General features: G+C 44.4%; 2 protein-coding genes across 12 annotated transcripts in view; one reads left to right on the plus strand and one right to left on the minus strand.

Annotated features, from left to right (window-relative positions):
* MALT1 (MALT1 paracaspase) overlaps nucleotides 1-3,689 on the minus strand; it is a 29,773-nt gene extending 26,084 nt beyond the window's left edge. For all 8 annotated transcript variants that reach the window (XM_033511482.1, XM_015615785.1, XM_033511481.1 and 5 more), the window contains exons 1-3: nucleotides 3,523-3,689; nucleotides 2,589-2,755; nucleotides 23-144 (exon numbers count right to left, since the gene is read on the minus strand). In XM_033511482.1, coding sequence (XP_033367373.1) covers nucleotides 23-144; nucleotides 2,589-2,755; nucleotides 3,523-3,674 — 441 coding nt within the window. In that variant the 5' untranslated portion in view covers nucleotides 3,675-3,689. The remainder of the gene's footprint in view (nucleotides 1-22; nucleotides 145-2,588; nucleotides 2,756-3,522) is intronic.
* A 2,011-nt stretch (nucleotides 3,690-5,700) lies between these two features.
* The window catches only part of ALPK2 (alpha kinase 2), a 44,922-nt gene continuing 33,756 nt past the window's right edge, over nucleotides 5,701-16,866 (plus strand). For 2 of the 4 annotated variants that reach the window (XM_033511475.1, XM_033511476.1), the window contains exons 1-2: nucleotides 5,708-5,973; nucleotides 12,862-14,550. In XM_033511475.1, the coding sequence (XP_033367366.1) occupies nucleotides 13,180-14,550 (1,371 nt within the window). In that variant the 5' untranslated portion in view covers nucleotides 5,708-5,973; nucleotides 12,862-13,179. Of the gene's footprint in view, nucleotides 5,974-12,861; nucleotides 14,551-16,866 lie in introns of those variants that run through there. The other 2 variants (XM_033511477.1, XM_033511478.1) reach the window with 2 other exon arrangements.

Below are 16,866 nucleotides of genomic sequence, written 5' to 3' on the forward strand. Positions count from 1 at the left end.
TGTATGCTCTATGAACTCTTACCTCTTTTTCCTGCTTGAACCACTGGTAGTGCACAAATGGGTGTCCCATTGCCCAGCAGCATAACTTGACAACCTGACCAGAGAGCACTGCTTGAGATTCTGGCTGAACAACAATCTTTATACCTTTAAGACAGAATTTACAAATAGGAAAGTTATTAAGAAATACAAGTCTGTAATTTATATTTTCATTTAAATTGCCCTTGAAGCAAAGAACATTTCTGTCATTAAATATACTTGAAAATAATTTGTTTGTACTGTGTATACACACAGTTCCAATTAGTTATATATTTTAAGACATTCAAAATTGTCTTCCACTACACAAAATCCATGCTCAGACGAGTAGTACTCAATGGAGCTCATAAAAGATTCAAAGTAAATCATTCAGATATTTAAAAAGAAATAATATGTTTCATGGTATCACAGATCCCTTTTTGGAAAGATATTCCCAGTTTTAATTGTTTTCTCACTCCCAACAATTTCTTTGAGCTGTTTGGATTAAGGCTCAGCCCTGAGGGAGTCAAAGCAGTCAGAGTTTAAGTCCAATAGAGTGTTTTCCTGCTATTTCTTATGCATTCTTATGAGCTGAATCCTTGGTTTCAGCTTTATGCCTCTGACTCCTGCAGAACACAGGGCGGGGGTTTCTGGAAGGTAAAATTTTCCACTTCAAATATTAACTGCCAAAAGAGCAACTCTGACACCACCCTGATATGATGCATTTATTTTCTTAACCTAAACCATTCGAAATCTTGTTACAGGATGGTCTCAAAACCAGATCCACTGGTATAGTCAAGGTCATCAGAAGAAGGAGGGGAAGTCAACTCCAGAACAGAAAGTTCAAAAATCATTATTCGAAGCATTCTTTGCTCTGGAGGGTACAACTAGACCAGAACATGGAGACAAAAGCCTGAAATAGAGAGCACGTGGCATCTGAAAATCACATAACCTTGCCTGGCAGGGCAGTGGGTTCTATCAGCTGTCTCCACACACAGGATTACTTGGAAGGAGTGGAACACACCAGCAGCTACTCTAAAAAGAGCTGCAGCACTTTGAAATTCCCTGCCCTCCTTACTCCAAAATCACTTCCTTCTACACCTAGCACTGGAGATCACTAACTCAGTTCCTTATTTAACACTACCTCTGCTGCATTCCACAGTTAAACTGTGTTAAGTAGTTTTTAAGCATCACAGTCCTCTAACATTAACCAATACAAAAAGTAATTATATTACTTCAATTTAAAGGACAGAAAAATTAAGACTTGTTAAAAACTTCTACTTTTTGTTTTTAATTTCTCCCAATTTGCATCACAAACAGCTCTTAAAAATGTAGATTAGAAAAATTCTCTAGAAGATAAACATTTTGCATTTTTCAGAAGCATTCCAAACAAGTTCTAAGAAATCTGATCCATAACTTCTTCAGTTTCATTTCTTTTCCTGTTTTTTTTTTCAGCACTACAGTCACTTCCTGTATGTACCATGGAATTTAATGGTTCAAAAAGGAAAACCGTCCAGCTCAGTTTTGTGATTGATTACAAAGACACATAAATATTTCTTCCATTTTCCCTGGAAAATGCAGAACATAAGTGTTACTTTTGAAGATGGAAAAGTGGCATCTATGGTTACCAGACTTTGAAACACACCATGCAAATTCAGTATTCGTAATCTTACCTATAATCTAATTGTTAGATTGTTAGCTGACAACACTGGGAAACGCTTTCACTTGATGGAAGAGTGAAAAGCATTGCTAAAATACACTCGAAAAATCCCAGCATTGTCCTAACCGGTTCTCAGCCCATGGCTTCTTTTCACACACTGTCCAAAGAACAGGACAGCTTTCAGCATGGCAAGGAGCCTGCAGGTCTCATTTCCACTTCCCATTCAAAGGGAAGCTTTTATCATTTCCCAGGAGGCTGCATTTCACCCTGTCCTGAAGAAGAAGGACCTAAGAGAGGGTTCTGGTTTTGTACTACAGCAAGTAGCACTTGCTATTACATGGTCCTACTTTTGTATCTCCTTGTGCTGCCCCACTTCCTAGACTTTGTGAACAACCACATTGAATCACAGAATATGCTGAGCTTCAAGGGATCCACAAGAACCATCTAGTCCATGTGTTAGCAGAAAATAATCTAGTTCTTTCCTAAGTTAGTTTATCTGCCCAGTGAGCAAGCTGGACTGAATCCAGCATGTACCAGAACTGCCTTAACTGGACCCTTCCCCTTCCCTTGGGGAAGGGTCCAGTTACTGCCACCTCCAGACCCAGGTACCTGTCTGTCCTTCTCAGGTCCATAAGCATCACCCAGAGGCACAGGCTGACACCAAACCCCAGTCAGCAGACAGAATGACAACACCCAGCACACCCATGCAGCCAAGTCTAAGTCTGCTACAACACTGTATGAAGGCTTGGCTTACTTTTAACCTCAGAATCAGATGAGCCAATTACCTTGGTAATTATCTGGATCCCAACTACCAGAATTCAAGCACTAAACATCTTTTTAGTTACTGTAGAGTGTCACATTGAGTGTTTCCAGTCTAAAAACCAGGGCTGCAGTGAAAGCACAGCCTGGAACTGACCTGAATGGCTGAGATACTGGAGGGCCTCTGTGTGCTCCAGGGCCTGCAAGGACTCTGCCAGCTCCACCACAGTGCAGCCTCGATCCCCCAGCAGCTTCAGGAGACTCCAGCTGGGACTGCCTTCAGGCTCCAGCACCTGGAGGGAACACTGCTCCAAATCCAGAGGGCTATGGAATAATGGGAGAAAGATACGGCATAGACCTTCTTAATACTTTTTTCCCAGAAAGGACCTGGGTTAACAATCACTTGTAGATAAATAAAAATATTTGTAACAATAGAAATGGGAAATTCCTGGCTATTTTGGACATATCTGCATCATTTCCTTCAAGTTTCAGGAGATCAGAAGTTATTCAGTGACACCTCCACAAACAGAAACTGGTATTAGTGAGCTGGATGGTACAAGAGATGCATATATCTCACGATTCTCAGCAAATGTATTAGGAAACCTATTTTTCACTTTTAAAGTCTCAGCAGAAAAAGTAGTTCAGCACCTTTCATTTCCATGAGCCTAATTCGGAAGCTGTAAGAGGGTGAGTCAGACTCAACTTCAAAGTACAGGAAGACTGATTTTAAAGTTGTAAACAAGTGACTGCTGGAGCCCAGCCTAACGCACAGACTATGCAGCGTAGTTAATTGCGTCTCACCTTTAGAGTTTCAATTTCAGTGTTGTCATCACGCATTTTCAATCACAGCGGATTCAGACAACACAAATAAGGAAATAACGACAGCTATCTAAAGGAAATACAAGATTACATATTCCCACTAAAAAGATTCATCAACGTTTCTTTCATTAAATCACAGTGCCACGCAAGCCTGGGGGCGAGATACCTTCAGTATGTGGTGATACCTTCACTTATCAAGTGGACTTCCAGTGTTTTACGGGATTACAGAGAGAGAGATAAACACCCGCCGCTGCCCGCGCCGCCGCGCTCACCTCAGCCGCACCGTGCCGCGGCTCCCCGCTCGCTGCGCCAGCTCCCGCCAGCCCTTGCCGGGCGCCGCGCGGTCCAGCAGCTCGCTGAGCCTGCGGAGCAGCGGCCCAGCCAGGCGGCTGAGGGGCAGCGACCCCGCCGCGCCGCGCTCCATCGCTGCCGCCGGGGCGGTGCTGCCGCCCGGAAGGAAGCGCCGCGCGGAGAGCGCGGGGCAGCGCGGGACGGGGCGGCCGGGCGGGGTCCGGCTGAGGGGAGCGTGGGTACGGTGCCCAGAGGGTACCGCGCCCTGAGGGGAGCGCGGGCACCTCGGGCACAGCGCCCTGAGGGTACCGCGCCTTGAGGGCATCGCGCCCTGAGTGTATCGCCCCCTGAGGGGAGCGCGGGCACCGCGCCTTGAGGGCATCGCGCCCTGAGGGGAGCGCGGGCACCGCGGCCACAGCGCCCTGAGGGTATCGCCCCCTGAGGGGAGCGCGGGCACCGCGCCCTGAGGGGAGCGCGGGCACCGCGGCCACAGCGCCCTGAGGGTATCGCGCCCTGAGGGGAGCGCGGGCACCGCGGCCACAGCGCCCTGAGGGCATCGCGCCCTGAGGGCATCGCGCCCTGAGGGGAGCGAGCCCTGAGGGCATCGCGCCCTGAGGGCACCGCGCCCTGAGAGTATCGCGTCCTGAGGGTATCGTGCCCTGAGGGGAGCGCGGGCACCGGCCACAGCGCCCTGAGGGCATCGCGCCCTGAGGGCATCGCGCCCTGAGGGGAGCGAGCCCTGAGGGGAGCGAGCCCTGAGGGGAGCGAGCCCTGAGGGGAGCGAGCCCTGAGGGGAGCGCGTCCGTGGCGTCCCCTCGGCCGACCCTAGCGACACCGTGAGGGAGCAGACCGGGTGTGGTTGTACCCGTGTTGAAATGGGAGTGCTGTGCATTCGTCCGCGGAGGCGAGACCCCCTGCAGCATCCATAGCTGGCGCTGAGAAGGCCGAACGTGGCTTTAGAACCGGGGCTGCGGCGTAAACCAGGTAAAGCCCACAGGACACTGAGGGCAGGGGTCTCGTTTTGAGGAGAAACAGCTTTATCCAAGTGCAGCCAGCACGGCCATGGACTCTCCTCTTTGACACAACTTTGCTCAGCCTGCTGCCACTCTCCAAGCGTGCAGCATAAGGATCAGACACCTTGCGTCCTTTAACGTGGGAGAGGAGGGGCTGCTCGGGAAGAGCCTCCCAAAGAGATGTTTCTGTGAATGGTTGTCACCCCTGCAAACGCACAGATGATCTGAAGCGAATTCTTACCTCTCTGGTACTGCAATTTGCTCAAAGTGGACTGAAAATGCCTAAGAAAGTAATTTTACTAACATTTTTAATCAGTGATCAGGCATTCGGGTTGCTCAGAGGTGGTAGATGCCTCATCCCTTGAAGTGTTCAAGATCACCTCGGGCAGGGCTTGGAGCAACTTGGTCTGGTGGAAGGTGTCCCTGCCCATGTTAGTGTTGGACTATATGACCCTTAGAGGTCCCTTACAACCCAAACTGTTCTGATTTGAATGTGGCTGTCCCTCATTTTTTGGGGGTTATTTCGACTATTGGGCTCTTATATAAAAGAAAGATATCTTTATTGCTGTTTCTGAATGAGAGTGGTTGGAGGTGCTGTATTTATTGCTGAACACCCCAATTTCCTATCTGTCTAGATAACACTGGGAGGAAGAAGTATTTAGCACAGTAGTATCTCATAACCAGTTTTAGCTGCACGTCCTGCAAAATGCTTAAGAAAAAAACTTGGCACAGAAGTTGCTTTTCAGCCTCTTCCAGATCCGTTGAGCCTGGGACAGTTTGTCCTGTGTGAGATTTGTCTCCTTGGGTATCAAAAGTGGGAATACTTTCTTACTTCATTATTCACTTATTTGCTTTTGAGGAATGAGAATCATTAGGTGACTTTCTCTGTAGAGATTATGAAAAGTCCACTGTCCACCTTTGATTTCCCCAGCCTGCTTGTTAGGCATTGTGAATTTTTTCATGCTCAGCAGAACTTTTGTGTGTTTAACTCCCAGCAAATAAAAAAGTCCCAACGTGCCTAGGAGAGCAGTTAGGCACGTGCCTCAAAAAACAACCCGGTGCTTTGTTATGAAAAGCTAAGGCCAACACTTCCTCTGTCTCAAGGCCACTAGGAAATTCCTATGGACTTCTATGGAAGTAGGATGTGCCCTCTCCTCACTGCCAACTCCCTGTCTGGCAGAGGTTTTCCCAGGAAGGGCCATCTGCTGCGTGTAATGAAATCGTCTCTCTTAAAAGTCAGACTGTTCAGTGATCAGACTCCCTGTCCCGAGGTCACACTCCAAAACACCACCGAAGCCATCGGCTGGCTTGTAGCTCCCAACAACAAGCACAAACTCGGCCTCCTTTGTCTCCAGCAGGGAGGACCAGCGCAGCACCAGCCTATCCCAGAACGTCCACAAGTCCACAAAGAGCTCGAGGGTAAGTGGGGGGCTTGGGGTGTTTGGACTTTGAAAATTACTTGTCTGCCTTTTTCTCCTGTGGGCAAATAGAATGTGTATCATAAAAGACAAACAAAGGAGGAAGAGCAAGTTTCTTTATTATCAATGCACTACATGGGGAAATTTATATTGCTATTGACCAGGAAATGGGTTTTGTTATTTCCTTCTGCTAAAAAAGAGCCATTTTTGTTTATCCTGATAGATTTGGGGTTTTTAAAACATGTTGTATTTAGAATTCTGCTCACAGTTTCTGAAACCACACCCTGGTACTATTTCCACCAAGTCTCAGTAAGACAAAATTGCAAAAATTTTATGAAAGCAAGCTTCCTTCTCTAAAAAGTGTATAAGTGATACCAGGTATCCTGAAAAACACATTTATTCATTCTAAATATTTATTGCATGGTCTAATACTCATTAGGTAAAAAGTTAATCCATTCTTGAGAAAAAAATTTGGTCACTTGGTAGTAATAGATGATTCCCAGGCCTCATGAATTGCTCAGTCTGACAGGGTCAGATGCTTGACAGATGTTAAAAATAGATTAAGACTGATCAGTGTTAAGAGTTGTGCTGGGATTGCTTATTTTAATTGCTCTATATTAAGGTGTTTGTTTGACATGTGCAGAGCCAGTCATTTATTGTTCCATTTAGTTGATGAGTTATGGCTGAGGTGTTTTTATACTGTGGTGCAGTTTACAGTGGGTACTGCACTAACCCAAATGTTGTCAAGGAGTCTTGGATATTGGCAATTGAAGAACCGCAATATATCACAGAATTTTTGGCAAGGGCATATTTTCCAGTCATCTGCTTTTTGAACAGCCACAGCTTCACTGGTGTTTTTCTTACCTAGACCTCGTTAATCCAATAGATAGTGTGATAACTGGTTTAGATAATACAGTGCTTCTGTAGTTTGGTTTCTGACACTGTGCACTCTTTGACAAGTATGCTGCTTGAGGTGTTCCCTTTGGTTGTGGTATCTCAAAGGACTTTGAGAAGAACAATGTGGTTTTAGTTCTTGTTTGTATTTGAGACAGAACTGAACCAGGCAGAACTCCTGTGAGGTGAAGAAAACGTAGAAAATGCGTCATGTAAATCTGTGCACGTGTGGGTTCTCATTACTACCCCATCAAACGTTTCACTCATAGTAGGCTCACTGCTGTATAAACCCTTAGTAAAGCCCTGTGATGAGTAGAGTTCACAGTTACAGTGAATTCTGGAATTCTGCTTTCTGTTCTCTTGGAGATAGTAACTTTTACAAGGTAACAGTTTAAGAATGTAACCATGATCACAACACATTCGGAAAATGTTTTTATGGCGTTCCAAGTCAGAAAACTTGTATAGACCAGGAATGGTGGATCATAAATTTCACGTGGAACTAGATTCCATTACTTCTTACGGATGCACTGAGCTTAAAAGATTCACAATGTCAGTGCTGGTGAAACTTTTAACCAAAAACCTTTGAAATCTTTGATTTCTATTAAGAAATCAACCTTTTTGGAAAGATAAAGTTATATGTTTCGGATCATAAATATATTGTATGTATTTCCATACAGGGCATACAATATTTAATTTAATAAATGTAAACAGGTGTGTAATGTCTGTGTTAATTGTATAACTGAAAAGTCTTACGTTTTGTTTTATTTTCGGAAGAAAGAAAAATGTTAAATTTCAAAAGATCACTATTGAGAGGCATGAAGACTAAAAAAATGTGTAGATTTCCAGACACAAAACAGTCGGCAGGGTGGGAAGGGGGACTGGATACAATTATAGCTGTTGACTTCTTAGAGGAGCTAAACAAAACATATGCAGAGCTCTCTAGGAAAGGTAAGACATACTTGAGAAATATTCCAGGGAGAATGGCAAGGGAATTAGTGTTAACCTTGGAGCATAGCAGCATTTAAGCAGGACACTCAGATTTCATAGGTGACAGGTTTTGTGTTATACATATGATGCTATAGTTGGTCAGTTTTGGGGTCCTGTGGTTCGTGGAGATTCCTTTCTGCTTTTTTTATTGTTTCTGTTCTACTTTTGCTGCTTTCCGTTCTTTTAATCAATATATCTTCCATCCTGCTCTTCATACCAGCAAGCTTTCTGGTTGGATCTATGTAATATATGACCATTTCTGTTCATCATCACAAGTTCTGTGGTTATTGGTGGTTTGGTATGGAGATATTTCATGTTCATCTTAAATGAAGTCTAATTACATTCACCAGCTTCCTTTGTGGTTTAGCTACCTGCCAGCAAAACATCTCTTAAGGGGATGTGTGGAAATGTATATTGTATGCTTAGGCAGGTGGAGAAGGAGCTTTTGCTAAATCTAAGAACAGCAGTAGGGCAGGGCAGGAGAGGATAGGCGAGGAGAGGAGATAAATGTGTTGCAAAAGAATAACTCCAGATCCCAAAGTTCAACCTGTGGAGTGAAGGCCGTAGTAGGAAGCTCAGCTGGCAGTCGGGGAGCTGTCTCAGACCAAAAAGCTGAGATTAAAAAAAGCAAAGCACACAAGCACTGACTCTCTAAATGGGATCTGTCTGCTGGAGAAATGTTTGAAGAACAGGTGAGCAGACTGCATGTTGCTCACATCCACATCCTCCTCGGGTGCACCTACATACATACAAAGGAAAAAGGCTGTCCTTTCTGTATGTACAACTTTGGTGAAAGTTAATCCTCAATCACCTAAAGCAAAGGCTTCTGACAGAATCGGTGTGGCCAGCAGCAGTTCAGTTCCTGCAGCCATGGTGCATGTGCTCTGAGGCACACAGTGTTTCTGGAGCTCTCTCTCATGTTTCAGGTATCCCAGAACTGCTGTCAGCTCGGTATAAAGAGCCCAAAGTGTTGCTGATGAAAGGCTGTTTCCCAGTGTGAACCGCTGTGGCATTATCAGTGTCATTCCCTGGCGTTCTGCTGAGATATCCCCCGTGTGGGCTCACTCGGCCTCTCCCTCCCCACCCCTTTGGGCTGGGTGGGTGGAAGGCAGGTCTTTGGCAGGACATGCTCTGAGTGGGAGCTTTGGGGGGGTCACAGCTTGGCTCCTTGGAGGGGTGGGCATCCATCGGGTGCTCGTTGTGCCATGGGAATGCATGGGATGGGCCCTGAGGCACAGGGCTGGGGCCGCACAGATAACAGGAGGCTATTCCTGGGTGGGTGGACAGCTCCAGGAAGGGCGAGGACAATGAGTGCTGCTGAAAGATAGGAAGAAACAGGGTGTGAGCTGAGGAGGGCCTGCGCACAAAACAGAGATTACTTCATGAATAGGTCATAATTAAGAAAAAATGCTTCAGAGAGGTCATAAAGGGAATTTTCCCACTAACTCTAGAGGACATGAACCTCACAGGCACAGAATTACTTCTGGATTGCTAAAATGCATAAGCTTCCTGTATAAATAATTTCTGTGAATATAAAATCGCTTAAAAAGGAAGATTTTCGATTTGGTTATCATTTAATAAAGTAGGAAAAAATGTGATGCAAGAGAGGAAATTTAATGGCCACTTTTTAAGTTTAATCAAGTTTATATATTTTTGTCAGTTAATTTTTTTTTTTCTGACATTAGGAATAATCCCACAGGTCCTTCTGAAATCACTAGAAATGTCTTTATCACCAAAACTACCTACAAAATATAAAAGAATTTAATTTTTTTTACTTCCATGTTAAAGTGTAATTCAAAACTCTTTTGGTTTCAATTGAAATAAATGATAAAATATTGAACATATTTGATAACATATAAAAATAAGGTTCAAATTGGGAAATACATAATTTCAAGGGAAACAGTCCAATTTTATATTTAGAACTGGAATTTCAGACAATATTTTTACCATGAATAGTGAATAGGCTTTTTACAACCAGTGCAGAATTATGAGAAAGTATGAATTCTAAATGAAAAATCTCTGAAAATTGACTTAAATTTGTTTTCTTATATATTTGCCTTACAGAAACACTGGGTGATTGGTTTAGGCATTTTGATGCTTTTCCCAGCCATTCTTTTATTTACTATTATTTGAAACGGATTGTTTTTCACAAACACTGATAATTTCCTGCCATCAAAGGGTTTTGGTGAAGCAGCTCCATCTGCCTCCTGATTCCTTGCTAATCTGACTGCTGCAGGTTTGAATCAGATCAATATTTCTCCTCAATCACACCCAAGCACAGCTGTTAGGTTACTGTTCTCCCAGCGTTGTTCTCCCATAATCTCAGTTCCCAGGCACTGAACTCAAGCAGCAGCAGACCCTGCTGAGCATAAACGTGAGTTTCATTTGCCTCAAGGGCTGCCATAAAAATTCCCCATGCTTCTGATCAGTGTGAAATGGAAAATCTGGTTACAGAAAATTAGAGAGCCAATCCAGGCATATTTCCTACCATGACCTGCTCAAACCTGGTGTGTGAATTCCTCCTGTGTGGCTGTGCTTCATTGTCTCCTGCTGTGAGCCAGGACCTGATTCAGCAAGTAACATCACTGGTTTTCAGAGTGAAAGTAGGGACAAGCAGCCACAACACCCTGGCATGTTTAAATGTTCTCATGTCTTTTGGCAGCAAGTGTTCAACTCTCAGCTTATCAGAAAGTGAGTTAATTTTCAGGTTACTAGTCAGCAGCTGATGGTAAATTATCATGGTCTCTTCCATTCCTCTTCCCTCTGTGAATTTCATTGTCATTGAATTTCATTTTCATTGAATTTTATCTTATGTCACAAGTTTTCCTGATGAGCTGAGAGGGTATCAAACTAAAAGTTCTCTTTCCAGTTTCTATCTAAATTCAGTAATTGAATTCTTAAAAAATCTTATTTCCTTCTATTTTCTTCCCAGATTAAAAAAAAAAAAAAAAGAGTATCTCTTTGTCTTGGGTGGAAACCCATCATTTATTGCAGTTTTCCTCCTGGAACATTAACTTGCTTTCATGTCTGTGGCTGCATCTGACAGTGCAAGGAAATTCCATGTAATTTTCATATGGAGAAAACTGACAGCTCTTTTCCCCTCAATGTCAGAGTGCAGCCAAACTGAGAAATGATAACTGTCTAGTACAATGGCTTTAGTAAAGGCTCTTCATTAGTCAATCTGCATTAAAAACACGTTGCCAAAGCTCTTTTCAGCTGGGGAAATTACCATGCATTTAAAATAATTTACAACCTCCAAAAAAGAGGAGAGAGACATCTGGTCTTCTGAAAAGCAAAGATGAGAGAATCGTTGAAAGAATGCAACAGGAAACATTAGGCAAATGCATATTTAAGAGGAGAGGATGAACTCTGGAGGGTAATTCCATGATACTGTAATAAAATGGATGAGGAAAAGATTAATCTTACTGCTCCATTTTTATTCTTTTAAATATATTCCTCAGAGCTGAAAAGAAAAGCAGAGTGTAATCAGAAAGGCTGATCTGGTTGCCCTATCTGCTGTTTGTCTGTGCTCCTTGGTGTACATGGACTCAAATTGTTTGTCACACATCTGATGTTGTGTCCTTCCTGTTAACCAACTTTGTTCCCTAATTTTCACCACCCAGGTGTCTGTGGAAAAGGTGTTGGTGGCAGGTGTGACCAAAGGGGACGAAGATATCTCTGGTTGCTTAGCGCTCTTTCAGGAGAGGCAGATGCAGCCGGCCATGCAGCCTCGGCTGCTTCACCATCAGGCTCTGGCCCAGCTCGAGAGCCCTGCCATACCTGTGACACGGAGCTGGGCACTCGCTGGGACCCGCTGGGCCCTGCCTGTGGCCCTGGAGACAGTGCTGGGAAGGGCTGGGCACCCGCTGGGCCCTGCCTGTGGCCCTGGAGGCGGTGCTGGAAAGGGCTGGGCCCTGGCACCCGCAGCGGGGCAGGGACCCGAGCTGGAAACGTCGCTACAGCAGAAGCACAGAGAAGGAAAAGGAGAATGAACAGAGGTGTCTTTAAATGGCTTCATTGGATTATATGGCAGGAAAGCTTTTCCTGCTTCTCTTCACTAATTCTGGAATAGATGTAGTCATTGTTTTTCAGAGCTGTTAGTTTGGCATCCTCCAGGAGGTCAGATTTACTTGAAACTGCTACAGTACTTTTCCAGTGTGACCAATGTCACACCTTTTCTAAGGTGATGGATGAGCCAGAGGGCCCCTAGCAGTGTACAAAATCATCTCAAGTATCTAAAATCCTAAGATTTAGGAATGCTAAGGAAACAAGGGCTTTGTTACAGGAAGAGAGAGATGATTCCACATTTCTTTGGATTCAGCTAGTGGAAGCCTTTTGGTGTATTTCACTTGGATTTTATGTGAATTCAGCATTGCCACACCACCATGCTACTGCATACCCACTTGAGGGGAAAACTCAATATGAGCAGGAAATTGTAGCCAACCTGCCTCCTTTCATTGTTCTTTCAGCACAGGAATGACAAATGTCAAGCCAGAGCACAAGAGACTTGTTTTAAACAGAAATTGCCCTATAAAGTCTAAGCAGGCTGATTGTTCCAGGTATTTCTACAAACAGAGTTTGGGATTTATGTCCCTATGATGCAGTTCAAAGAATAGCCTGCTGTTGTGCCAATGTGACTACCAAAACAGCAGGTAGCTGTAGCAGTGGTGTACATGTGGAAATGTACGCTGTCTGCAGGGTCTTGACTGCATTTAGAAAAGTTGAAAGGCCATGTACTAAAGCACCTGTTGTGGTGTGTGCTGGGGTCACGACGAGGTGCCACACGGACACGTGGGTGTGCTCAAGGATTTCTTCTCCTAGCACAGATCACTGCGGACAGTTGCAATGTGCTGCCAGGTTAGGGCTACGGCCTTAGCGTCTGATCTTGGCTTTTACATAATGATTTCTTGTTTTGAAAGTGCTTGCAAATATGTGTCAACTGACCACCTTTGAGGAAATATAGGCATTTCAGAAGTAATTTGAAACTTTGTGTTTCTTTTACTTGCAGGTGCACAGAACAAGATCTGCACTTCATTGACAGCTAGAATGACTTTTCTTGACCCAGAACCAGATACAAAGAACAAAACTTGCCCAGAATTTGTTGTTGTGCTAAATGAGCTCGTGGCAGACTTCAGGGTAGAATGAGCAAAATGGGAAACATTTTGCTCAGTGCAAGAGTTCTCCCTGTGAGGGTGAGCCTGTGTTGATTTTATCAGGTTCTGACTCTTCAAAAATCATTCAATTACTGCTTGAGAAGCTAAGCAAAGCAGGAGTTTTTCTTCTACTTGAGAAATCCCTCTGATGCTTGCTTAACATAGAAGACAACATGGATGTTAAAAATGTAGTTAAATCCCAGGCAACTTTTTCCTGCCTAAAGGATTTGTCAGAGGATGATGCTGACCTGCTTCTTTTTAAGGGTGTGATTGACCTCACCGCTGGAAGAGCAGAGGAATACTGCAGCAGACCAGTGCCTTCTCACCCCACAGATGTAACCACTTGTCACACAGGCAACTGTTGCCTTAACACACAGGACTCTGGATCTCCTCAGTCTCTGGCAGATGTCCAGGCATGTAAAATGACTGGGCTGGGCAGACCTCTAACCACGAATTCCCTGCTCGATGAGCAGGCAGACACTTCTGTAGGTAATCACGCTGATTTTGGAAAAGATGATTCTGAAAATTCTGCCTCTGTTCTGGAGATTTATGCTGAGAAAGTAACAAGTGTAAATGATAACTTTTCTGATGATGACCTGGAGTACTTTGAATGTTCAGATGTGCTTACAGTGCATGAAGATGAAATCTGGAAAAAGAAATTACAGTTTTTATTAGAAAGTGATGATGAAGACGATCTAAAACTGAGTAAGGATTGTGATGGGTGTGCTTACTTCCTCAGTGAAATGCCTTGTGTGTTCCAAGTGTCAGATAACACTACGCCTATGGATACCCCCATTGGCTTCTGTGAGCATCAGTCAAAAATCAAAGAAGTAAACGTAAGGAGAGACCCCTCTATGTACAGCCAGTCTGCTTTGCAGACAGAGATGACTCTCACTGTTGGCCAGCACCGAGATAAAAGTAGCATTTTGAAAGACAAAGAGAAGAATCAAGTGCCTTTTGCTTCTGCAGCCACTGGAAATGAACATCCCAGAAGTGAAGAAGAGACTAATGGAAGTGGCCATCTGGCTGCAGCTTCCTCAGGGGACGAACCCAAGCCCACGGACGCTGTCCCTGCCCAGGTAGACTCGTCTGCCAATGGCATCGGTGCTGCTTGCACAGATGAGGCTTTGGGGACAACGACAGAAACCAGCCCCAGAGGAGACGTGCTAGGGGAAAGCTCACTGCTGCTGGAGGAGGGGAGAAGGAATGTGCCAGAGGGAAATGTGCGGCACGCTGTCTGTACCTTAACAGAAAGTCTGAGGAGAAACCTTTTCAAGCTGTTAAACCCTATAGAACTTTGCAGATATGTAAGTACTATAGGAGAGTCTTTCCAGGCTGCAGCAGAGGGTGGGGAATCCAGAGCTCCGTCTCCCAGTCAGGAAGGTGTCCGTTCAACACGGATTCCCAAGGAGACAGAAAATGTGCAAATGCAGCCTGGTCTGTGTCCAACAGACGAGGCAGATAAAGACAATCACTGGGAGAGGAAAAGGACTCGGGGCCTGTCTGAGCAAAACCAGATACCAGATGAGAATATCTCGTTTGGGGTAAGTAACATGTTTATCATTTAACACAAAGAGCTGCTCTGCTGATCTCAATGCAATTTATTCCTGCTTGTCACAAAATAATGTAAAATCAAAATTACTTTGAAAGGTACTATTCATGTACTTCTGAATGACAGCTACGGCTGGGAGGGAAATCTGGGTTTAGAAAAGGCCCAAGTAAAGCCTAAGCTGTTCTAATTATAGAGTGAGCCTGATAATGGTGAGAGGCACTAATGGGCCTCTGGACAGCTGGATAGGGAAATCTGATATGGAGGCTATTGCACAGATCTTAGCAAAGTAATGCTTCTTTCAACCCAGAAAGTTTCTCAAATGCCTGTTGTGAGAAAAGAATGCTTTGATTTACTTTGTTTTCAATCTATATTCAACAGACAAAACTGTCCTCCACTTACGGTGTAGGAAACCTAAACCAAATCAACAGGGGTTTGTTCTGGTTTTATAACAATGAAGGGAATTCAATGCTGAGAGTTCATGTCACAGAGGTGAATGGAGGTCTGTGATTTTTAAAAATAAAACAATGAAAGACTCGGACATTCCAGCTGAAATGTACAAACCAATTAAAAGACCAAACCCCTGTGGTACACTCCATGTACTTGCATATTTTATGCTGTTGGTAGAAAAACAGCTGGAGAAATCACTACAGTTGTAGAGACTGGTATGATGCTCTACCAGTTTTCCTAAGTGGGAAAATTGAATCATCATTTTTATTTCACATAGTAAAGACTGAAGATATATAAATACTATTAAATCATGAATAATCTTATTGCCACCAATTTTTCTGATTTGAAGGTGTGTAGCTAATTGCACAGAAAAAACCCCACTTGTCACAACAAAAGTTTTTTTCCAGCTGTACATGCTTTTCTTCATCTGATTATTTGGCCAAAAGCATCTCCCAGTTCTGGGTGTAGTATCACAGTAGTGTGACTTTAATTGCACCACTGGGGTGTCTTCAGCAGTCAAAAATCACTGAATTCTTCCTGAAAAAAGTTCATAGGTTTCTCTGGTTTTATGGTGCATGAAATTCCAATCCCATTTGAGGAGTACATGACGTCTTTATGATGGGGAATACCCCTCATTGAAATGAACTTCTTCAGAGGGTGTATGGCCATGGTTTGCCAGGGGCTTTTTTTTTTCCCCTAAGTGCTGTGCAATAATTTAAATCCCAGAGGCCTCTCAGCCAAGAGTAGCTGTCAGGTGCCTGGCATAAATTTCAGAGCAACCAATTAGACTCTTGCTGTGTGTAGTCAGTATGTCTGCATTCCATGGCCACAACTTTACATTGAATAAGAATTGAGTATTGGTGTGCACGAAAGGGCGAGAGCTGGGCACAGACCAAATCCCCATTTTTAAACATGTGTATGACACTGAAATTCAGGTGTAGGTTCAAAATTATGTGGTCTTGAAAATGGGCCAAGCAAAAGCATCCAGCTGGAATAGTGCTACTTTTTTTGAGCACTACAAAAATGTGGACAGCTTCTCACAGCACCCATATAGTAAGCCAGAAACTGCTCAGAATTCTGCCTGTGTAATCTAAGAGAGGCAAGAAAGAATCTATTGCTGCACACGGGGTTCTGTAAAAGTGCCCTGGGGTGTTTGCTGGAGCCCAGAGTGAGACAGCTCTGCAGGAGCAAGAGGGGGGGCTCACAGCAAACCCCACAGCTGACTGCTTTGGAAGAGTGTTGTATTTTCCATATCCATGTGGGAATCAGGTCTACTGAGGGGTACAGAGCAGCCACGGGATCACAGCACTAATGACCCAAGGATTTACACTTCCCCTTAGTGCCAAGTGTTCGAACTGGAACAACCTTTGCAGTGTGTCTTGTGCAGCACCTGCTGTGCTGGGTGACTTCTCCTTCCATCAGATAATTAAGGTGGGAGGCTCCTCACTCCTTACATGACCACATGGCCTAGCCCTAGGTGAAATTCTTTATTTACCTGGTGCTTCAAAGCAGCTTCATTAATAATAGGCCCAAGGCACCAATGGTGCCAGCTGTGTGATGTTACATAGTGTACGGAGAGCCAGGAAGCTTTTCTGGGTGTCACTGGGGTGTCAGCTGGTCTCTGTTAGCAGTCAGGCAGCACCCTGTCCCTGTCAGTGGTCAGTGGTCAGCATCCTGTCCTTGTCAGTGGTCAACACCCTGTCCCTGTCAGTGGTCAGTGGTCAGCACCCTGTCAGTGGTCAGTGGTCTGTGGTCAGTGCCCTGTCCCTGTCAGTGGTCAGTGGTCAGTGGTCAGCACCCTGTCAGTGGTCAGTGGTCAGCACCCTGTCAGTGGTCAGTGGTCAGTGGTCAGCACCCTGTC

The sequence above is a fragment of the Parus major genome, unplaced genomic scaffold, assembly GCF_001522545.3.
Source record: "Parus major isolate Abel unplaced genomic scaffold, Parus_major1.1 Scaffold258, whole genome shotgun sequence".
Taxonomy (NCBI): Eukaryota; Metazoa; Chordata; class Aves; order Passeriformes; family Paridae; genus Parus; species Parus major.